At 44.1% G+C, this 24,611-nt stretch overlaps 1 protein-coding gene across 22 annotated transcripts in view; it reads left to right on the top strand.

Annotated features, from left to right (window-relative positions):
- Nucleotides 1-24,611, top strand: part of IRAG1 (inositol 1,4,5-triphosphate receptor associated 1) — a 157,559-nt gene that overhangs the window by 99,918 nt on the left and 33,030 nt on the right. For 10 of the 22 annotated variants that reach the window (XM_063782804.1, XM_063782798.1, XM_063782795.1 and 7 more), the window contains 6 exons: nt 599-651; nt 861-908; nt 2,041-2,658; nt 4,768-4,846; nt 20,845-20,968; nt 23,926-23,956. In XM_063782804.1, the coding sequence (XP_063638874.1) occupies nt 2,236-2,658; nt 4,768-4,846; nt 20,845-20,968; nt 23,926-23,956 (657 nt within the window). In that variant the 5' untranslated portion in view covers nt 599-651; nt 861-908; nt 2,041-2,235. The remainder of the gene's footprint in view (nt 1-598; nt 652-860; nt 909-2,040; nt 2,659-4,767; nt 4,847-20,844; nt 20,969-23,925; nt 23,957-24,611) is intronic. The other 12 variants (XM_063782793.1, XM_063782794.1, XM_063782789.1 and 9 more) reach the window with 4 other exon arrangements.

Below are 24,611 nucleotides of genomic sequence, written 5' to 3'. Positions count from 1 at the left end.
CACCCACAGCAAGACCCCTCTCCAGGGGGCATTTGCTGGGCCACCCAGAGGAGGCAGATAGACTTTCTGTTAGCGTCTTGGGCTTGTGTCGGGAGGCAGGTGTACCCCAGGGTCAGAAAGGCTGGGTGGGAAAGGGGACTAGGACAGCCTCTCTGGCTCAGGGAGGCTCAGAGAAGCCCTCAAGAGCTTATACGGAAAGGCCTCTTTGGGGTCTGACTTCTTCCCTTTCATTAGGCTGTACCCAGAGCCACACCCTCCAGCCAACAAGGAAAGGGGGAGGGTGCCAGGAAGGGCAACCGGCCCTCATCAGTGCGGCAGGGCACGCTCAGGTCGGGGCCAGGCAGCCTGGGCCCAAATCTCAGTGCTGACATTTCCTGGCCATGAGACTTTGATTTCCCTGTGCCTCAGTTTCTTCCTGTGGTCTCTGTGAACATTCTGTGAGGGCCCACCTGAGAACCTGGCACACGGGAGGTAGTCAGCAAATCTTCCAGGCCTGAGATTGCAAAGGGAGGATAGCCTGGGGAGGGAGATGTGGCTGAAAGCACAGCTGAGGGCCTGGGCTGCTGGGCCTCACTCACTAGTGTCTGGACCCTTCCAGGTTTGGATGTGTGCAGTGGCCCGCCATCCCCTCTGCCTGGAGCACCACCACAGGTGACAGGACCCCCCACCTGCTGTGCTGTTTCTATGCCAATGGGTCTCTCCCCTTACCCCGAACACCAGGAGGCCCTTCGTGACCCACTGGAGATGGGGGTGCTGGGTGGAGGGCATGAACACCACTGCTAGGGGGCCTCCTTGGGGATATTTCAAGAGGAAACACGGTCTCTTCCCATTGCTGACTGACTCCTGTTCACCTTCTCCAGCAGAAGGGGGATGAGGCCGACGTCTCTTCACCTCACCCTGGCGAGCCTGTGAGTTTGAGCTTTGCTCCCTTTGGATGATTTGAGTGTGGGGGGCACAGTCTCCTAGAAGCCTAGGCTGGCTCCTGGGCAGCCTTCAAGTGTGTGTGCATGCACACGTATGAGTGGAGGGTCAGGGCTGGGGAAACAGCAGATTCCCCTGCCTTATAGTGACTGGAAGTCTAAGGTGGAGGGGTGGGGAGGCAGGATTCAGGGGGGTGAACTCCGTGGAGGCAATACTCACAGCGCTGACCCCCAGTCAGGCTGCTGGTTGGAGACAAGGGGGACCTCCAGGCCAGGTGAGACTGTGGCTCCTGTCAGCTCCAGTGAAAAGGGCAGGAAAGCGCCAGCCCCTGCCTGGGATTCTGTCTGGGGAAGCCAGGAAAACCTCATCTTTGTTGATGAGCAACAGAAGCGCCCCACCCTGCTCACAGCGAGGGGCCCACGTGCTCAGTGTTTCAAGGGCAGCAGTAGAATTTAGTGTCACCTGGAACTGGGTCTGGGATACAGTCCTCTGGAAGAGTCTCAGCACACACGAGGCAGCCACACAGACCCCCAGACCCACGTGCTGCTCACGGCCCAGGTTTCCCTTGGGGAATGAACAAAGTAAACTAACACTGCAGAATCTTAGAGCTTCTGAGCAGGAAGACATCACCTTTGCAAGAATCACCCCATCCAATGATCCCTAACCTCTTTGGATCATGGAACTCTGAGAAATTGTTGAAAGCTGTGGATGTTTTTCCTAGAAAAACACCCCTCCACACACAGACATACACATACATAATTTCAGAGGGTTCACAAACCTGGGTCCCTAAGAGTTAAGGGCCTTGCTAAGCAGCACCAAGGCTAGATCTGGGGCAACTGAGTTAGGGCCAAAGCTGCCTTCTATTCAGGTTTCCTCAGCTCCTATCCCTTGGGAAATTCTTGGCTGGTTTTGGATTGCAGGTTCCATTTTCCTGTCTGTTTCACAAACGTCGGGCAGAAGCCCTCTCCTTCCACATCGTCCACTCATACCCCATACACGCTTATACAAATGGGCCCCTTGGCAAGGTGTGTGGGGGCAGAGACTCCACAGCAGAAGTGGCCTCACCTGTTTCCCCTCAACCTGCCCCCGAGGGTTCCAGCTCTACCTTGTCTTTTTCAGAACGTCCCCAAAGGGCTAGCTGACAGGAAGCAGAATGACCAGAGGAAAGTGTCTCAGGGCAGGCTGGCTCCTCGTCCTCCTCCAGTTGAGAAGTCCAAAGAGATTGCAATAGAACAAAAGGAAAACTTCGATCCCCTCCAGTACCCCGAGACCACACCCAAAGGCCTAGCTCCTGTTACAAACAGCAGTGGGAAAATGGCCCTGAACAGCCCTCAGCCTGGCCCCGTGGAGAGCGAGCTGGGGAAGCAGCTCTTGAAAACGGGCTGGGAGGGCAGCCCTCTGCCGAGAAGTCCAACCCAGGATGCGGCAGGAGTGGGTCCCCCAGCCTCCCAGGGGAGAGGCCCAGCTGGAGAGCCGATGGGGCCCAAGCCTGGCTCCAAAGCTGAGCTTCCACCCACTGTGTCCCGGCCCCCGCTGCTTCGAGGGCTCTCCTGGGACAGTGGCCCTGAAGAACCTGGCCCCCGGCTGCAGAAAGTGCTTGCCAAGCTGCCACTGGCAGAGGAAGAAAAGCGTTTTGCAGGCAAGGCCGGCAGCAAGCTGGCCAAGGCCCCTGGTCTCAAAGACTTTCAGATACAAGTGCAGCCCGTGCGGATGCAGAAACTGACCAAGCTCCGAGAGGTGGGTTCCTGGGGGCCAGCTGGGCAGAGTGTGTACTCCAGGTACTCCCTGGGCTGAAGACCTCAGGGCTGAGTCTGGGCCCCTGGCCAGGGCAGCTCTGGCCTGGACTTGGGCCTTGTGAGGGCGTAAATTTTCCCACTCTGAGAAGTCAGGCCTATTTATGTGGCATCTCTTTCCTAAATACCAGTTTTAGGTGCTTTTTTATGCCAGTTACCAGGCAGAGCTCAGTCTAAAATCTAGTTGCCACACAAAGCCACATCTCAGGGGAAGGCAGACGTGTGGAGGGACACGTGGGCCCCTCAGTCCTGGGCTGCTTTCCTCCTCCAACCGGAGTCAGTGGCTCATAAACAGGAATCCCTTGATGGAGTGCCCAGTCATGCCTAGGATTAGCTAGCAAGGGTGAAATAGTGATTTCCTTTGTGATGCCCCCAAGCCTTCCTTCCTGATGCCTGTTAACAAAAGCTTTAAGTCCATCTGCAAGTGTGACGGCTGCTCCGCCCATGGTGAGTTTCTTCCAGTGCCCATGGTGTCCCCTCAGCTTCTGTTGGCCATCAAACCAGGCACAGCGGTCTCCCGTGGGGTTGCCACCCTATGCAGGGTATGATTGGGGGCATCCAGAGATAGAGACCAGATAACAGGACAAAGCAATCCTGACCAGTCCTGTCTCCTCCAGAAGGCCCACTTGGAATATAAACCAAGGCACCTGGATTCCACAGAGTGAGGCCCAGCACCCTCAGAGCAGGAGGCTTCTCCTGGCTCCTCTACAGAGGGAAATGTGGGGCAGGGAAGAAAAGAAGGTGCCCGATAGCACTCAAGCACAATTGAGGGGATTTCTGTGCTGGCAGGGACACATTCCAATGCTGGCCACTATCCTATTCAGAAACCTTCATGATGCTCTGAACTGGAGGCTCAGGGGAGCTGGGGCGTGGCTGCTGATGTTAACATTTTACACACAAAACTCTTCCTAGTCAGAAAGACCCAACTAACTAGTGGATCAAACAGCACAGGGCCCAGAGGAGTTGCCACAGTCCCAGATCTCTAGCGGAAGTTGGAGCCAAGGGGCCGATAGCCAGGGATTTGCCTTCATGGGCCTCTGGTTATCAGAGCCTCCTCACTCCCTACAGTCCTGCAGATTTCGCCCACCCAGAGAAGTTACAGGGAACCTGGAGGCCCCATGTCACTAACCACTACCCTGGCACCTGAGTGCCCAGCCCCTACCCGACTCCAGTGTGCTGAAGCTGATGGGCTGTGGGCCTCTGGCTTGCTAACCAAATGGGTAAAGGGTCCTTGACCATGACTTCCACTTGGATCATGAGCACCCTCTGCTGGCCCCTTCCTTTCCTCCCTTCTCGGGGGACAAACCATTCCCAAGTGCCCTCTGCCACACAGCAGACTGAAGATCCATAAGTCACAGGGGCAAGGAGCTCTGCCAGGTGCCTCCACTCAGATCCTTGGTCTGGTGCTAATTGGCTTAGAGCAGGTGTGAGCCCACTTGGGCCACATCCCATCTCTCCCCGGGCTCTGCCAGCTGAGGCCCTAAGCCAGCAATTCTCAGGCCTCACTTTTCTGGAGAGTTTAAAAACTCAAGAGGTGCCATAAAAGGCCATTGATGACCCGAGTGTGTGGGGCAATCGCAGCTCCTGGAAGTGAGCAGTCACTGCCCGGAATGACAGGGCAGGAAGATCCAGCCAGCCATGAGATCGCCAAAGCTGTTTCCAGGAGCAGCGCCATACACACCCAGGGGACCCTCCTGTCCCAGAGCCCTTAGTTCTGCCCCTGTGTGTCCTTTGCAAACCTCAGCCACAGTGAGGCCAAGCAGTTCATTTACCCTGAAGCCCACAGACTTGTTTAAAAAGACCATGCCAAGGGTAGTCCCTGACCCATGGAAAGTGGTGCTGACAGTGGCGTTTCAGGCACCTTCACGGACTGGGAGAGGAACTATTTCCTGGTGCTTCCCAGGCCTCACCATGCCATGCCTGCCCACCCACCTCTCAGGCTGCCCCGCTTTCCCACCTAAGATAGTGGTCGCAGAACCATAGACAGAGCCAAGAGAACAGCCCAGCCCAGTGTCATCATCTGAAATTGTTATCTCTTTCTTTTACCACAAAGGAGCACATCCTGATGAGAAATCAGAACTTAGTGGGGCTCAAGCTTCCAGACCTTAGTGAAGCAGCTGAGCAGGAAAAAGGTAGGTGGGGTTGGGGCAGATGCTGTCTCAGCGAGTGCTGATTTGTCTGTGCCAGATCAAGGAAGGTGAATGTATAAACACAAGACTTCCTGTGTCTTCCTCAGGAAACATTTGCAGGTGAATGAATGAATCCGATTGTGTCTTCTGCCCCCTCAGCACCTCCAAACCTGCCTCCTTCCAACCAGCCCCCAGGCCTCGCTGTCAGCTAAGCCATGCTGGCATCTAGTGGGCCTGGAAGGGTGCCTCAGGCCTGAACTTTTGACACTTCCTTTTCCTCGTACACCCAGGAAGCTGCCCAAACTGAAGAGTTCCTCTTTTCCAGGCATCACGGCCATCTCTTGCTTACTAATCTGCTGTCACCACAAAGTCCATACCCCAGCCCTGCCCTGCTGGGTAGCTGCAGGCCCCTTCCTCCAAGCCTCTGGTTCCCTGTCCACCTTCTGCCAGAACCATGGCGGGGAAAATGGTTCTGAAAATGAGGCTTCAGCCCCCGCACTGCCTCCCTCTCTGCACTCACCTCTGCCGATGTTCTCAGTAGGGTTCTGACCCCTCTAGATCTAGCTGGGCAAGTCCAGCCCTGCTCCCAGTGCCCCCAACACCCTTCCTCGGCCCCATTCTCCTGCATGAGTATGTCGAGCCCCACCGCGAGTTGGAACTGTAAGCCCTGCTACCACTCAGGTGACCTGGGCAAGCTATTCAACCTCCCTGGGCATGTAAAACCAGGCTAAGAACAGTACCTGCCTTCTTAGGTGATTATGGAGATTAAAGCAGCTAATATCTATAAAGTACCTAAAACAATACCTGGTACATGACAGGTGTTATCTAGGTGTCAGCTATTATCCCTAGAGAAGAAGCCCCCAAGGGCAGGAGAGAGTGTGTGTGTGTGTGTGTGTGTGTGTGTGTGTGTGTATGTATGTATGTATGTATGTATGTGTTTGTGTGTCTCCACTGCTTACAACAATGCCTGGCACTACTAGGGCCTGCATAGGTATTTGTTGAATGAACGAATGAAATTGTATGAGATGTGGCAGGGGGCTAGGTGAACCTGTAATCCCAGCACTTTGGGAGGGAGGTGGCTTGCTTGAGCTGAGGACTTTGAGACCAGTCTGGGCAGCATGATGAAGCCCCATCTCTACAAAAAATACAAAAATTACCTGGGCATGGTGACACACATCTGTAGTCCCAGCTACCCGGGAGGCTGAGGTGGGAGGATCACTTGAGCCTGGAAAGTCAAGGCTGCAGTGAACTGTGATCGTGCCACTGTACTCTAGGGTCTCGCTCTGGGGTACAGAGTGAGATCCTGTCTCAAAAGAAACATTTTTAAAAAGATGTGGCAGGAGCATTGAGATAGGTACATGAAAATAATTTGTAACTGTAACCATAGTGCCATGAGGTGGGCAAAGAGGCATGGGTGAGTGGAGAGGAATGAGTGTTTCCAACAGGCCAGGCTCCTGGCTCTTCCCTCTTCCCAGAGCCTCTTCTCTGTGGCCACTCACCCTCTAGCCTCTGTGCCTCTGTCCCCGCGGCATCTCCCTCCTGCTGGGCTATCTCCCTCCTCTCTGAATCATATGGTACCTGTTCCTTAAAGCAGTGGGTTAGTCCCACCAGCTCTGCAATCTTCTACTTTCTTGACTTTCTTTTGTATTTTACTCTATATAGTACTCCCTTTTTCAGAGGGGGTGGGGGACTATTTTTTATTGTAAATATATATAACATTCAACTTGCCATTTTAGCCATTTTTAAGTATACAGTTCAGTGGCAGTAAGTACATTCACATTATGCAGCCATCACCACTATCCATTTCTAGAACTTTTTCATCATTGCAAACTGAAACGCCATACTCATTAAAACAATAACTCTTTATTCCCTCCCTCCCCAGCCCCTGGTGATCACCTTCTACTTTCTGTCTCTATGTATTTGACTCTTCTAGATCCCTCCTAGAAATGGAATCATACAGTATCTGTCCTTTTGTGTCGAGCTCATTTCAATTAGTAAAACATCTTCAAGGTTCATCCGTGTCACCTAGTCCTTTTAATTCAATCTTAATTAATAAACTTCCCATAGCATTTTCCACAGTATAAACCATTTTGTTACCTCTGATTTTATGTAATCTTCCCAGTCAGCTAAGAGGGGCAGGGATTCTTGCTCTTATAGTTGAGGAAACTGAGGCCCAAGGATCTCCTGACTCCAAATCTCATGGTTTGGCCATCTCATGAACAGTTTTAAAACTTTTTTTAAGTTGCACAACATTTCAGACAAGCTGATCTGTAGGAGGCCAGTGTGTTGGGGAGATGCAAGTGGGGCTGCTCTGGTTGAAGGGGGTAGAAGGGCTTGGATCTTCATCTTCTGAGACTGTGGGCCCAAGGTACCTCCAGGGACCCAGGCTTCACAGAGCACCATTTGAAAATCCTTGCCCCGCTTCAAGCTGCTGGGGGCCAGTCTCAGCATAAGAGCCATATGGATTCTTGGGTGAATGTGTCCAGGATGTCACTAACAGTGGTGGAAGCCCCTGGTCTGAACTGTAGTAACTTACACCTACCTATTTATTCAGCATTAATAAGAAGGTTCCCAGAAGTAAAATTTCAAAGTGTTTTTTCCCAAGGGCAAAATATTTTAAATAACCATCTTTAGAGAGATCTTTTGAAAATGCAGCATATACTTCTCTAATTATAATTTTAAATTTACTAAAGCATATTTAAAACACTGGAAAAAACACTTTAAAATTTCACCCACAATCCCATCAATTCTGAAAAACTAACAATTTTTCTTCTTTGCAATATTTGCCCATATTTATAATGTTTTCAGTTGATGTGATGAATAGATACAGCTTCTTTTTTTTACTTGTTATTTTATACTCAGCAATTTCTCCTCAGTTATGATTTAATGGGTGCATAGTTCCTCTTGTATTGACATATCTATTGTTCTTTGAACTAGGATTAACAATGCTAGTATAAACAATTATGGACCGTTAGTTGTTCTTTCTTTCTTCCTTTAAATCATTCCCTTGAGATAAATGTTCAGACTTGAGAATCACAAGGTTAAAGAGTAGAAACATTTGCATTTCCCAAATTACTTACAATGAATAACGCTACTGACAAAGACTGAATGGACATCTTTCTCTTACGCATTACCCGCACTGGTGTTTGCTTCTGCTCCTTATTATTCAGAATATAGTAAGAATAATCAATAATTGTCATTGTTTTAAGTTTATTATTATTAGTGTGAAATTTCATTATTATTTCAATTAATTTGCTAGGAAGCTCAAACTTAAAATGTTAAAATAGTCACTTTGTTTTCTTACTGGGTGAATTAACTTCTTACATCTTTGCCCGTGTATCCATTTAGGTCTGGGGTTTTTCATTGATTTGTTTGTTTTTTGTTGGTAATATATGTAAACTTGATACATTATAGATATTAGCCCTTAATTGGCTTTCTTTCTTTTGGGGGGGGGCTGTATTTTAATATATTTTCATTCAATCATTTTTTTTGCTTTTTAATCCGTTTTGTGTTATTTTAGAGGAATTGTAAAGATTTTACATAATCATGTTTGCCTATCTTTCCCTTTGAGAAGTCTTCTATTATTTCAATCATTATAAAAATACTACTTCTCCCCAGTTGTAATAATATTTCCACTTTTTTTCTCTATTAAAAACACTGTTATAATGAATACTATCTTACATAGATCTTTATAGAAATCTGTTTTTTCCATGGGCTACTATTCTAGACTTGCAATTGATTGGTTAAAAGTATTTACTTTTAAATGTATATGTGCACACTGCCAGATTAGCTTACAAAATTATACCAATTTAGACATCCACTACCTACAGCAAAACTTTATTATCCAATATTAATAGGGCATAAGATGGATCTTAGAAGTAAAATTATCAGGCAAATGAATTTGACTCCTATAAGCACCAAATTTTAAAAATAAAATTAACCATGGTCAGTGTCCAACAATATACACTCCCTCTCATTTTCTCTCAGTTCTAGGGTCTGGATGCTTAAGAGCTCAGACTTCATCACTTACCAGCTGCATAGCCTTGGTCAAGGTTCTAATTGTCTCCACGCTTCAGTTTGTTCATCTTTTAAAGGAGGTTAATAACAGTACCTACTTCACTAAGCTGCTGTAATGTTTGCATGTGATAGCTGCTGTAATGTTTGCATGTGATACTGGTCTTTATTCCAGCAGGAACCTGGCATACATTTTCATTTCTGTCATTTAGGTTGTAGAACTCTATCTTGCCAACCAAATGGGATATTCTTGTACACTGTGCTCCACAGTGCTAGAGATGTGGTGGGCAACCCTCCGTGTTTAATGAATACTTGCAGACTTGTGACTTTCTTTTCTTATATTCTGAAAGCCCCATCAAAGAGCCCCGTCCCCTCCCATACCCAGGATAAAAGGCTTTGGGAGCATTTTATGAGAGCTGGCTCAGATTGTATTTATAGGCACTAAATACAGCCCTGCATATGAACTCATGGGGAAAAATCCAGTCTCTTATGATGGTTGTTGGCTGTTCCTTTGAGAAATGGGAAAAGATACTTATCAGAACATTCTGGAGTCTGAAGAATTTTGGCTCTCCTTCAGTTTGTGAGGACTGGGAGGCTCATTTCTGTGCTGCATCTAGTCTTTCCAACAACCCAATCAGTTCCCTTCTCAGGAACTATATTGTAGGCTGTTTTGATCTTTGATCAGTTGCAGGTTATTTCAAGCCAAATATGTGAGACTGACTGTGGGCCAGTTCTTAGGTTGTGTGCTGGGGATGCATTAAGTGAAAAGGGTTCAGGCCCCACCATCACGGAGAAGGCCTTGTCCCAGCTACCATTATCAGTCCCCTTGGCTAACTCAACAGCTTGCAACCTGGTCCCCTCTCCCTGCACTCCCAACCCCCAACCCAGCTCACACCATGGCCAACACAGCAGCCGCAGGGATCTCTAGAAGGCAAATCTGTTTCAGCATCTTCAGAGGCTTCATTCTGCTCTTAGGAAGAGCACTTGAATCCTCAGTAGAACCTACAAGGCCCTGAATAGTTAACCCCACCCACTTCCCCAGCATATTCTAGGGCCACACTCACTCTCACTCACAATATTTTGGCCTGCCTTCGGCAGCTCATTCTTTCCTCTTCTTACGCATGGCACATTCTGTCTTCTGCATGGAATGTTCTTCCTCTCTCCCTCTTTGCCTAATGAACTCCCAACTCAATCTTTAGATATCTGCTCATGTCACTTTTCTTGGGAAGGGTTTGCTGGTACCTTCGGATCCCTTCTCCTTTGTAAAATCTCTCAGTGTGAAATTGTTTGGATGTTTCTCTGATTAATCTCTGTCCCCCTGAATAATGAGCTCCAGAGGATGTGGCATGTCAGTTTTGCTTAGCATTGTATCCTTAGCTCCCAGCTCATTGCCAGGGACATAGTAAACACTCAATAAACATTAAACAAATGTATGAACGAATAAGCTCACTGTCTAGGAGAGGAAACATAAGAATAGACAAAGTCACTATGATAAATTGTGATAAAACTTTAACAGGCCATAAAGTACCTGGGAACAAAGAGGAAGAAGCAGCTAGCTCAGTGGGGTTGAGTCAGGGAAGGTTTTCAGGAGGAGCCACCTTGAGCTGGGGAAGAGAAAGTCATCCCAAGCAGGGGGACAGCAGAAGCAAAAGCATGTAGGCATCTTCTAGTGCTTGGCATACTTCAGGAACAGAAGGAATGTCATGTGAACTAAGTGTGAGCTACACATCCCAGAGAGATGGGCAACAAGGTGGGAACAGTGGGCTGAGACCAAGGAAATTGAAGGCTTTGAAGGCCAATTAATGAGTTTGAATTTCATTTAGGACACTTTGGAAAGAGAAGCCTACAGGTAAGGAAGCATCAGGATCAAATCTATATTTTAGAATAATTCTTCTGGACAGATTGTGAGAGCTGGCCTGAAACAGGAGAGGCTAGAGACAGGGAGACACCAGGTAAAAGTATAGGGAAATAGCCTGGTGAGAGGTAATGAGGTGGTAGTAAATGTGGACAGGATAGTTTGACAGCTATTGGAGATCAGCTTGTCAGGACTTGATGAGGAGATGGAGTTGAGAGGCAGACCAGGAATACCACCAGGCACCTGTCTGCATGGCTGTGAGGGTGATGAATTGTGAGACAGGAGGAGGAGTTTGCTTGAGAAGGAAGACAGTGAATTTGAGTTTGGACATGTCAAATGCCCACGGAAAGCAGCTTGAATGCAACAGACAAACCTGGTTTTGCATTCTGGCTGTACTGCTGATAAGCTGGACCCTAGTGAATCACTTTAACTCAGCTGAGCTTCAGTTTCTCCAGAAAATGCATTTCATAATACATTCTTTGTACTTTTAGAAACCAATTTCTCTTCTTTGGAGGAAGCAATTACCAAAATTCAGCAGGTCCTACAGTTTCACTTCACTTCAAGTTCAATTAAACTCTAATACTTTTAATTTCAAAAAAGTATATCTAGTATAATCTCCCTCTTTTTCCCTTGCTCCTTCTGTATTTGTGGGGAAGGAGGTGTTTAAGCTATTTTTTATTTGCAGTACTATTGTAAGAAATGACAAAGTGTATCTACTGCATAGTTGATGTTCAGTAAATGGTGGCTCTTGAAATGATTTTTATTCTCCTTAACCAGGTGGCAACGTCTAGAAGGTAGTTGGCTATCTGGACCTGGATTTTGAGGGACACGTAGGCTGAGGCAGAGAAGTACATCGAATGGACAGTCCTTCCAAAACCCCCAGTCTAGACTCAGAGCCTCAGGTCTTGGGCAGGAAAGAGGCCTCCCTGAGAAGAAAGAGGTAAAAAAAGTTTATCCCCAACTAGCAGCTTTGACTTTTAGGAACCATCCTGGGACTCAGAGCATCTTTCAGAGCTCCAAAAGTAATTTTTCCAAGTCCCTGACATGGTCAGAAACAAATATTTTCATTGGAATGAGCTAGTCCTGGGAGATACATTTGAAAATAAATTTATTACTTTTTGTTGAAAGTGGCTTATGTTCATATCTAAAAATTCAACCAATAGTGAAAAATACAAGGAAGAAAGTAAAAATAGCTTACGCTAAACACCTCCTTCCCCACTAATACAGAAGGAGGAAGGGAAAAAGAGGGAGATTATACTAGATAAACTTGTTTGAAATTAAAACTATTAGAATTTAATTGAACTTGAAGTTAAACTATAAGACTTGCTGAATTTTGGTAACTGCTTCCTCCAAAGAAGAGAAATTGGTTTCTAAAAGTATAAAAAATGTATTATGAAATGCATAAAGGGTTTGGAGTTACTGAGGTAGTTTTTTGTTTTTTGGTTTTTTTTTTGCTTTGGTATGAGTTTTAATTCAATTTTTATAAATAATCATGTCCATGGTACAAAATTCAAAAAGTACAAAATGAGACATAGGAAAAAGTAAGTCTCATTACATCTCTGTCCCCCAGTAGCAGAGGCAACCACTGTCACTATGTTTTAGTGTAACTTCTAGATATATTCCAAGCATTTCCAAATATAGACATATATGTAAAAGTGGATTTTTCTTTTTTTTTTTTTGAGATGGAGTCTCACTGTCACCCAGGCTGGAGTGCAGTGGTGCCATCTCAGCTCACTGCAAGCTCCACCTCCCGGATTCACGCCGCTCTCCTTCCTCAGCCGGGACTACAGGCGCTCGCCACCACGCCGGGCTAATTTTTTGTATTTTTAGTAGAGCTAGGGTTTCACCACGTTAGCCAGGATGGTCTCGATGTCCTGACCTCGTGATCCGCCCGCCTTGGCCTCCCAAAGGGCTGGGATTACAGGCGAGAGCCACCGCGCCCAGCCAAAAGTGGATTTTTTTAACATAAATGATAGTATATTATACAAGGTGTTCCCAACCTTGCTTTTTTCACTTAGTAATATGCTTTTTTTTATTATTATACTTTAAGTTCTAAGGTACATGTGCACAACGTGCAAGTTTGTTACATATGTATACATGTGCCATGTTGGTGTGCTGCACCCATTAACTCGTCATTTACATTAGGTATATCTACTAATGCTATCCCTCCGCCATCCCCCGGGCCCCACCACAGGCCCCAGTGTGTGATGTTCCCCTTCCTGTGTCCAAGTGTTCTCATTGTTCAATTCCCGCCTATGAGTGAGAACATGCGGTGTTTGGTTTTTTGTCCCTGCGATAGTTTGCTGAGAATGATGGTTTCCAGCTTCATCCATGTCCCTACAAAGGACATGAACTCATCCTTTTTTATGGGTGCATAGTATTCCATGGTGTATATGTGCCACATTTTCTTAATCCAGTCTATCATTGATGGACATTTGGGTTGGTTCCAAGTCTTTGCTATTGTGAATAGTGCCGCAATAAACATACGTGTGCGTGTGTCTTTATAACAGCATGATTTATAATCCTTTGGGTATATACCCAGTAATGGGATGGCTGGGTCAAATGGTATTTCTACTTCTAGATCCTTGAGGAATCGCCACACTGTCTTCCACAATGGTTGAACCAGTTTATAGTCCCACCAACAGTGTAAAAGTGTTCCTATTTCTCCATATCCTCTCCAGCACCTGTTGTTTCCTGACTTTTTAATGATCGCCATTCTAACTGGGGTGAGATGGTATCTCATTGTGGTTTTGATTTGCATTTCTCTGATGGCCAGTGATAATGAGCATTTTTCCATGTGTCTGTTGGCTGCATAAATGTCTTCTTTTGAGAAGTGTCTGTTCATATCCTTTGCCCACTTTTTGATGGGGTTGTTTTTTTCCTGTAAATTTGTTTGAGTTCTTTGTAGATTCTGGATATTAGCCCTTTGTCAGATGAGTAGATTGCAAAAATTTTCTCCCATTCTGTAGGTTGCCTGTTCACTCTGATGGTAGTTTCTTTTGCTGTGCAGAAGCTCTTTAATTAGATCCCATTTGTCAATTTTGGCTTTTGTTGCCATTGCTTTTGGTGTTTTAGACATGAAGTCGTTGCCCATGCCTATGTCCTGAATGGTATTGCCTAGGTTTTCTTCTAGGGTTTTTAGGTTTTAGGTCTAACATTGAAGTCCTTAATTGATCTTGAATTAATTTTTGTATAAGGTGTAAGGAAGGAATCCAGTTTCAGCTTTCTACATATGGCTAGCCAGTTTTCCCAGCACCATTTATTAAATAGGACTCCTTTCCCCATTTCTTGTTTTTGTCAGGTTTGTCAAAGATCAGATGGTTGTAGATGGCTTTGTTCTGTTCCATTGGTCTATATCTCTGTTTTGGTACCAGTACCATGCTGTTTTGGTTACTGTAGCCTTGTAGTATAGTTTGAAGTCAGACAGCATGATGCCTCCAGCTTTGTTGTTTTAGCTTAGGATTGTCTTGGCAATGCAGGCTCTTTTTTGGTTCCACATGAACTTTAAAGTATTTTTTCCAATTCTGTGAAGAAAGTCATTGGTAGCTTGATGGGGATGGGATGAAATCTATAAATTATGAGGTAGTTTTTTTGCATTATAGGTTTTAAATTTAATCTAAACTTTGGACCTGGCATTTGTTTTAATCAGGTATGGTATGACACAGAGACCCACAAATGATTCTCATGAAGGAATAGGTTTATACTCACAGATCCCTAATAGCAGGATGCGTGGCACATCATACAGAGCCCCTTGGGGAAGGGCTAGGGTGGGTCAGAAGGCAGAAGTGGTGAGGGGAGAGATGGCCCCAAGCCTTTACTGGGGTTTTCTTGGAAAGGAAAGGTAGAGGCAGGGTAGGTATCCTGAGTATGTTTAGGGTTGGCTAGTTTGAATAATTTTGGCAGGCCCTAGGCTATAGGGTGGCCCGTAGTTGTCAGGTACTGGCCCTGGGGTGATTTAGGGGGAGTATTGGCTTGGTGCGTGAGAATTTGATAAAGGTGATGTTTACAGGTGTGGATTCTGGATTGGCTGGTTTGTATTTCAAAGACACACTTGAAGGAGAGTTGTTTCTAGGAATTAGCTAGCCTTGAGAGGGGCTGTCACTCCAGGATTAAGGCACCAAGTGACAGAACATCAAGAATGCGGAAGATAAGAACATTTAGTCACTACAATGGTACCTACTGACTTCCTGCAGGAAAAGATGAGAATGGCCGAATATCTTCCCACCTTCACATTTCTTCCTACATTTCCATTTCTACCTCTACACATCTTGAATTCTTCTTTGTACATCATTAAGGTTATAACATTTACATTCCATATTCTGTAACCATGGTTTCCACAGTTAGTTAGCCTTAGACTTAAATGTAAAAAGATTTCATGTTCACCACTGGTCCCTTTCCCAAATTTATTCTGATTTATGTCTTGTTTAGCTGGATTTTGTTTTCAACAATTTTCCTGAAAGAGTTCAGAGGTGCTGTGTTCCCTGAGTTCTATCACGTTTGAAAATTTTGTCTTATTCTTGAAGGACAGCTTGTGTGGTTACAAAATTCTTGGTTGACTGTTTTCCTTGGAACTGCGTAGATGTTGCTCCCCTGTATTTAAAGTTATGGAGAAAGCTGGGACCAGCTGATTTCCAGCACCTCTTAATCTTCACTTTCCCATGTAGATGTCTGGGTTTTTTTTTTTTTTTGTATGAAGCATTTAAATATATTTTTTAACATGATGCGGTCTGTCAACCTGAAGGGTTCAACTTTCCCCTCAAGTGAGGAACATTTTTCTTCTGTTATATCTTTGAATATGTCCTTTGTTCCATTTGTTTTGTTCACTGCTTCGGAGACAACATAATGCATAGATTGGTCATCAGAGTCTCAACTCCAGGTCCATTATTTTATCTCCATATACTTCAATCTTTCTTTCCTTCTTTGCATTCATTATGATTACTCAATCTCTACCACCCTTCTCTAATTCAGTTTGAAGCTATATCTGCTTTATTCCTTTATTTTTCCAATAAATTGGTTGGTTGTATATTTCCCAATTTCTTGATTAGTCCTTTTATTTTGGTCTTTAATTTGTTTCCTTAAATAGCAATCATCTTCCATCTTTGCATGATCTTCTCATCCCAACTCAAATTTCTTTTTTTTTTATTATTATACTTTAAGTTTTAGGGTACATGTGCACATTGTGCAGGTTAGTTACATATGTATACATGTGCTGTGCTGGTGCGCTGCACCCACTAACTCGTCATCTAGCGTTAGGTATATCTCCCAATGCTATCCCACCCCCCTCCCCCCACCCCACCACAGTCCCCAGAGTGTGATATTCCCCTTCCTGTGTCCATGTGATCTCATTGTTCAATTCCCACCTATGAGTGAGAATATGCGGTGTTTGGTTTTTTGTTCTTGCGATAGTTTACTGAGAATGATGGTTTCCAATTTCATCCATGTCCCTACAAAGGACATGAACTCATCATTTTTTATGGCTGCATAGTATTCCATGGTGTATATGTGCCACATTTTGTTAATCCAGTCTATCATTGTTGGACATTTGGGTTGGTTCCAAGTCTTTGCTATTGTGAATAATGCCGCAATAAACATACTTGTGCATGTGTCTTTATAGCAGCATGATTTATAGTCCTTTGGGTATATACCCAGTAATGGGATGGCTGGGTCAAATGGTATTTCTAGTTCTAGATCCCTGAGGAATCGCCACACTGACTTCCACAATGGTTGAACTAGTTTACAGTCCCACCAACAGTGTAAAAGTGTTCCTATTTCTCCACATCCTCTCCAGCACCTGTTGTTTCCTGACTTTTTAATGATTGCCATTCTAACTGGTGTGAGATGATATCTCATAGTGGTTTTGATTTGCATTTCTTTGATGGCCAGTGATGATGAGCATTTTTTCATGTGTTTTTTGGCTGCATAAATGTCTTCTTTTGAGAAGTGTCTGTTCATGTCCTTCGCCCACTTTTTGATGGGGTTGTTTTTTTTTTTCTTGTAAATTTGTTTGAGTTCATTGTAGATTCTGGATATTAGCCCTTTGTCAGATGAGTAGGTTGCGAAAATTTTCTCCCATGTTGTAGGTTGCCTGTTCACTCTGATGGTAGTTTCTTTTGCTGTGCAGAAGCTCTTTAGTTTAATTAGATCCCATTTGTCAATTTTGGCTTTTGTTCCCATTGCTTTTGGTGTTTTGGACATGAAGTCCTTGCCCACGCCTAGTGTTGGAAGTTCTGGCCAGGGCAATCAGGCAGGAGAAGGAAATAAAGGGTATTCAATTAGGAAAAGAGAAAGTCAAATTGTCCCTGTTTGCAGACGACATGATTGTTTATCTAGAAAACCCCATCGTCTCAGCCCAAAATCTCCTTAAGCTGATAAGCAACTTCAGCAAAGTCTCAGGATACAAAATCAATGTACAAAAATCACAAGCATTCTTATACACCAACAACAGACAAACAGAGAGCCAAATCATGAGTGAACTCCCATTCACAATTGCTTCAAAGAGAATAAAATACCTAGGAATCCAACTTACAAGGGATGTGAAGGACCTCTTCAAGGAGAACTACAAACCACTGCTCAAGGAAATAAAAGAGGATACAAACAAATCGAAGAACATTCCATGCTCATGGGTAGGAAGAATCAATATTGTGAAAATGGCCATACTGCCCAAGGTAATTTACAGATTCAATGCCATCCCCATCAAGCCACCAATGACTTTCTTCACAGAATTGGAAAAAACTACTTTAAAGTTCATATGGAACCAAAAAAGAGCCCGCATTGCCAAGTCAATCCTAAGCCAAAAGAACAAAGCTTGAGGCATCACACTACCTGACTTCAAACTATATACAAGGCTACAGTAACCAAAACAGCATGGTACTGGTACCAAAACAGAGATATAGATCAATGGAACAGAACAGAGCCCTCAGAAATAACGCCGCATACCTACAACTATCTGATCTTTGACAAACCTGAGAAAAACAAGCAATGGGGAAAGGATTCCCTATTTAATAAATGGTGCTGGGAAAACTGGCTAGCCATATGTAGAAAGCTGAAACTGGATCCCTTCCTTACACCTTATACAAAAATCAATTCAAGATGGATTAAAGATTTAAACGTTAGACCTAAAACCATAAAAACCCTAGAAGAAAACCTAGGCATTACCAACTCTAATTTCTTAATTTTTTTTCAGGTTATTTTTTCTAGAGTCAAAGTATTTATGGTATATATTTTGCACAGAAGCATACTTTTGCATTTTTTGATGTGTTTCTTGCAACTATGTTTCCATCCTGACATCTGTCTCTTGCACGTTTCCCTTTTCCTTCCTTTCTACCTTCCTTCCTCTTTTGTCTATAGTATTTTTGTATAGTTGCCATGCCATCTGTTTTCCTTTTATTTCTTTCTGATTTGTATATTTCTACCTTGATTCCCTTTTCCTAGATATATTGTATTGTAGGTTAGTTTTTGTTGACTCCTTCCTACCTTAGCTGGGATCTCTTAGCCTTCCCTTTAGTGCTTTAGTTGAGGATTGTATATTTTGTGTTTGTTTTGTTACTGCTTAGGTGGTGGGGAAAAGGAGAAGTTAAGATAGAGCTGTTTGTAGAATTGGTTTCTTCTCTTTTTCCGTAACTCTGTTCATAGTCCAAAACATGAGTTTGTTATACCAAATCGGGGGCATATCTTATTCCTTTGCAGGTGGTTAGTAGTGGGTTTCAGATTGTTTCACCAGTTTAGGTTGGAATTGTAGAGACAAGCTGTCCGTAGGTTTATTTTCCAGACTTGACCCAATGCTTCCCAACGGCTACTCCTCTGCTAAGAAAGGAAGGAAAAAACGACAAATCCAAGGAGTTTAGCCACTGTTTTTCAGGAGTCGGGGGAGAACATGGTGGTTGGGGCTTTCCATGTGTCTCCTGCCATTCACTCCTTCAGAGGGACGTGTTTTATTTACTTTACCGTTAGTCTTCCTTCCTTGTAAATCCCTTCATATCATTCAAGAAAATCCACTCTGTGCTCTGTGCGATCATTCTGCCTTTCCTCTCTTCTTCTCACCAGTAAGAAAAGCAAAATGGCAGGCAGCCCAGGCAGTTTTTTCTCTCTTCGAAATGCTGGTAAGATGGAATGGAGAACCTTCTATTCTAGGGAAACTTTCTGAATCTCCTCTGACAACTGCCTACTTGCCCCCTCCATCCCTTTCCCTCTCTATTCTGTGGTATTGAACTCTTTGTAAGAATTTTTTCTCTCCCATCTTCCTTTCAGTACTGATTCTTTGGAGAAGAAAGGGTTATCATGAGTGGAAGCTCTACATTTATTCCTAGTAATTTTTATTCTTTCTCTAGTCACTATTTTTAAAGACTATTGCCTTTTCTTGTATCTTAGAGTTTCTTGTGTATTTTTTATTTGTTCTGAAATTTTTTGTTGTTAATTTGGTTGAATTCAGGAGGAAGGTGGTTGGTTCCTAGAATCCACCAATTCTGGCATTACTCTTCAAGCACCATTTTGGGAAACTTTTCTAGGCAAAAACTCTGATATGGATTTCACTTGATTATTAGACCTCATATGTTTCGATCATCCTATAGATATCTCAGGAGTTTGCTACTCAGTTGACTCTCTGTTGAGTGTGGTAGGGATACATACATAAAGGTAGAATGATGCCAGGGGTGACACAAGGTTTACCACAGAAACCTTGTCAGAGAGCTATAAATACCAGGACAGAACCAGAGAGGTAACAGGTAGCTAAGAGAACTTCTAGTTGAATCTCATATCCAAAGAAGAATTGCCAACTGACCCATCTCTGACAGATGATCCTCCAGCTTACTTGGATACCTTGAGTACCAAGGAATCCATGCCTACCATTCTCTTATTGGCAAGCTCAAAGTATTTAAACATATTTTACCTTGAGCCAAACTAGATAGCCTCTTGTCTCTTCATGGTCTCCTTTGGTGAGACTTCTTTCTATTCACATGATTCCCAGTCTTAACTCTTTAGGTGGCTACAACTATGCCTATAGTCCTGGTCTCTAGCCTAGCCTAGGATCCTGGAAAATGATTGAGCAGATTGGAAAGCTACCAGGTTAAAATCCATGAGAAAGAGTAAAACATGGATAAATATGAAGTTCTACATGCAAATGGAAAGTAACCATTATACAGGATGAGGATAACTGATTTGGGTCAACTAAAGAGGTTGAGAGTTTTGCTTAATGCTAAGTGTACTGTAAGCCCGTAGTCAGGCACACAAAATCTATGCTGCATGAATAACAAACATCAATGCCAGGGACATTTACCAAAGTCCTCCTGTGCTAAGATCTTGTTAGAGAACATCTGGGCCTCTGTAACAGCAACAAACCAGAATGTGTGCAGGAATGGGATGGTATCTAGAGACCATGGGCCACAGTGGAGCACAGTGAGCTTGTTGGAAAAATGGAGCTAGAGTCTGGAGAAGAGAAGCTTTAGAGAGGCACAGGAGCTGTTTTCAAACAGGAGAAAGATTTATGGAAAAGAGAATACTTGGTTTGTTCATTCTGTCTTCAAAGCACAGACCCAAGATAGTTTTAGAAGTTTAAAAAACAAAAAGCTGTTCATTGTCTCTGTTGACTAGGAGGCATTTATGTTTCTGAGATCTGTAAGAGATCTAGCAACCTTAGGTTTACTCTGGAAAATCTCTTATCTATGGGGTATGGAATCAGATGCTAATTTCTAAGTAGGATACATAATATAGAACATTTTAATTTATCCGAGGAGGAATAATTGAACAACAGGTCTCCTGAGAAGCCTGCCAAGGAGCAGGTTTTTTTCCCAAACATTATAGCCAAAGAGCCAACCAGCTTCCAATTGCCAGCTTAATACTGTGGGAAGCAAAGGGAAGAACATAACATTTGAAGCAGGTAGACCTTGAAGTCTGGCCATGTCATTTGCTAGTTCTGTAATCTTGAGCAAGTGACTTAACCTTGCTGAGCCTTGGCTTATCTACATGTAAAATGGGATGACTAAGTTCTAGCTCATTGTGAGAATAATGTAAGATAACAATTAAAAAGCCCTTAACATAGAACTAGATACTTATAAATGTCAAAGCTCCTGAAGCTAGCTGCCAACAGTACTACTGTGATTTCAAAGACACATTTTATAAGTAAGCACTTTTTTTTCAGGGCTTCCTTCTGAACTCTCCCCAGCTATTGAGGAAGAAGAGTCAAAGAGTGGCTTAGATGTCATGCCTAATATTTCTGATGTGCTGCTGCGCAAACTGCGGGTCCACAAGAGTCTCCCTGGAAGGTAAAATCAGGATGTGGGTTACAGAAGACCCTGTACCAAGTGGCCCCTGTGTTGGATTCTAGGTGGGACACAGAGGAACACCAGTCTTAATTCTTGAACCCAGAAGGGCCAAAGTCCAATTGTCTAGATAGGGATAATGCATTCGAAACAAAAAGAATAATGAAAGGCCAGGCTGGGTGTTTTCAACTCAAAGACCAGGTGGGGTTCTTAGGTGAGCACAGTTCATGAAGGCATAAGGGTCACCAGAAGCTCATGGCAGCAGAGAATGGGCTTTGAGCCAGGAGACATGGGTTTCAATCCCAGATACACCATTTACCCATGGCTAGTTAAGTTTTCAAATATTTTTTTGTAGAGATAGGGTCTTGCTATGTTGCCCAAGATAATCTTGAACTCCTGGCCTCAAGTGATCCTTCTACCTCGGCCTCCCAAAGCACAAATAACATTTAAGTAACCAAATGAATGATTTGAAAGAGTAAAGTTGGTAGAAAGACCATAAAATAGGGCACATCTAGAGAATGACATGAGAGTGGGGCATTGGGTAGGAGGTCAAGGAAAGGCCTCTGTGATAAAGTAATAATTTGAGATGTTCAAATAACAAATGACAAAAAGCCACTCATGCAAGGGTTTTGGTAAGATTTACAGAGGAAAAAAAAATTGTAATTTTAACAAACGGTGCTGGGACAACTGGATAGCCACATACGAAAGAGTGAAGTTGGACCCCTACCTCACACAAAACACACAAATTAACTCATAATGGATCATAGACCTAAATGTCAGAGAGAACACTATAAGACTCTTCAAAGAAAAAATATAAGTAAATCTTCATGTCTTTGGGTTTTTTAGATATGGCACCAAAAACACAAGAGACAAGATTTTAAAAATAAATAGTACTTCCTCAAAATAAAAACTTCTGTGCTGCAAACAGTGTCAAGAAAGTGAAAGGCAACCCACAGAATGAAATATTTGCAAATCACTTATCTGAAAAGGAACTTGTTTCTAGAGCATATAAAGAAGTCTTACACTCAATAAAAAGATAAATAACCAATTTTTCAAAATGGGGAAAGGATTTAAATAGACATTTCTTCAGAGAAGATATACAAATAGTCACTTAAAAAAGATGCTGTGTCCTTTTAGAGGCTCACAGCTCTGCCCCCGGGTACCTATGCCCATTTGTAAGGCACAGTTATCTGCATCAGACACCAGACATACCATGTGGCTTCTCTGCCTAAATCATACTTCTCTGAGTCCTCAGAGTTTCCCCCCAGACCCCCACTTTTTTTTTAAGGTGGGTATGTTCTAACTGGGTGTGGTGGCTCATACACCTGTAATCCTAGCACTTTGTAGGCTCAAGGCAAGAGGATCACTTGAGGCCAAGAGTTTAAGACCAGCCTGGACAACAGAGTGAAACTCTGTTTCTACAAAAAATAAAAATAAAAAATTAGCCAGGTATAGTGGCATGCACCCATAGTCCCAGCTACTCTGGTGGCTAAGGCAGGAGGATTGCTTGAACCCAGGAGTTCAAGGCTGTAGTAAGCCACCTCTGCAGTGATCCTGCCACTGCACTCCAGCCTGGGCAGCAGAGCGAGACCCTGTCCCCAGAAATAAATAAATAAAATAAAAATAAGGTGGGTGTGTTCTATAGCAAAAAAGCAGCATGTGAGTCATTGAAATAGAAAAATGTTTGGTTTATAATTTATGAAAATATGTACATTTCACATAATATCCCAACAAACCCAGGAGTCAGAGACAAACTTGGCAAGTTTTGCCAAATCATTTAAATCATATGTGTATGCTGTAGATGACAGTTAAGGCAAGGGCCTGATGGGTGGGGTTGTGACAAGGACTGTAAGTGTCGAACATCCCTGCAGCTGTTTGTCCCGTGTTCTGGACTCCGCTGACTTCATGGCCATGGGGTCTTCTCATCCTGACAGGAAGGCACTCATATCATTCCCTAGGGGTGAGAACCAGCCCCCTGCAGAGATGGCTGACCCCTACCTTTGCTCTTGGGGTCCCTTCACACCCGTTCAAGAGAGGAAGCTGTGTTTCCTGAGAAGCTTATTGATGGCATGCTCTGTTGCCAAGTTCTGTGACGCTGGTAGGACCCCTCCCAGGCCTCCCCGCCCCAGCACAGGAAAGGGCCTGTGCATTATTTACATTGTGTGGACTTCAGATGGGGCCAGCTTTAGTTACCAGCAAGAGCAGCAGCCACAGCAGCATCGAGTGGACTTGCAGATGCAGGGACTGCCTATAGCTAGAGAGCCCTGGCTGTGGGAACGCCACAGACGAGGAGCTGCTCAAAAGGATGCCTCTGTGTCGGCTGGGGCTTTCTTGCCACTCTGTGATTCTAGCCATCAGAAGTTCTTGCTGTGGAGAAGAACCCTGGTCACTCTCTCCTACCATTTATTCTCTGGCCCGCATGCACCTTTGTCACAGCCCTCAGAGACAGAGGAGGATGAGGCTTTGCAGACCTGGGTGGATATCCCCAGAACAATTATAATGGCAACTTAGATGTGTATGAGTTATAAAGTCCTTATCACATGCATTTTCTTATTTCTCACAGCAAGGCTATGAGTTCAAGGTCACATTTCCCGAGAGCCCACTGAGTGTGGATGCCATATATTTATGCATACAAACACATACACATACATACATGAGTACATATAGTGCTTATAATACCTCTGCAAGGTAGGTGATATGATTCCCATTTTGCAGATGAGCACGCTGGGGCTTAGAGAGATTAAATAACTTGTCCAAAGTCACAGAGATAGTCATGGTGCCGTAAGAGTCAGTATCTCACAGGTGACAGAGCACAGGCAAGGGGACATTGCATCTTTTCCTTCTCACCAACACAGCTTACTCCACCCCTGGAAACACATGGTCTGCTGGTCATTCAGAGTCACCTTTGGGTCTATTGACTAGGTTGCATACAGTTCAATTGTGTGTTTTCTTTTTCACAGTGCCCCTCCACTCACTGAAAAGGAAGTTGAGGTAAGTGACTCAAGTGTGTTATGAAATTTAGTGCCCGTGCTTGACTGGGCTTATTCAAAACATTTCTTCCTCCAGACTCTAGCTCTGACATTTTTAGACAAAAATGAGAAAGAGTGACTGTGGGGTAATGTGAACATTCATGACCAGCCCTCTTGAACCATGAGATCCCCATTCCCACGTCCGTTCATGGAAGATTTTGACAAATTTGGGCAAAAGGGAGAAGGTAGTTGGAAATTTTACATTCCTGTAAGGATTGTTTATATTCTTTAAATGTACGACTTAGATACACAAAACCAGCTGGGAGGCTGCAGAATTGAATCAAATTTATTTCAAAATTACTGAAAAATGGTCAGATTTCAAGTTCTAAGCTTTAGTTTAGTGGGAAAGGGGGCTGGCCTCCTCAGGGTTTCAGCTACAAGAATGCCAGCTCAGCGGAGCCGGGAAGCTGTGCTGTCAGCAATCCAGCCTTCCGGGATTCTTCACTGGGGCCTCCTTGTCCCAGCGGGGTTGTGAGTGAGCTGAGGGGAATCTGCATTTCATTCTGTAGTGGACAAAGAGAACTTATCAGAGGTGAGACAGTGAGAACTGCTGATGTGGACCAGATAAGCAGAGGAAGACAGACAGTATGAAGTATCTACCACAGATAGTATCTATA

This window comes from Pan troglodytes, chromosome 9 (assembly GCF_028858775.2).
Source record: "Pan troglodytes isolate AG18354 chromosome 9, NHGRI_mPanTro3-v2.0_pri, whole genome shotgun sequence".
Lineage (NCBI taxonomy): Eukaryota > Metazoa > Chordata > Mammalia > Primates > Hominidae > Pan > Pan troglodytes.
This window is presented reverse-complemented; position numbering and strand designations above follow the sequence as displayed.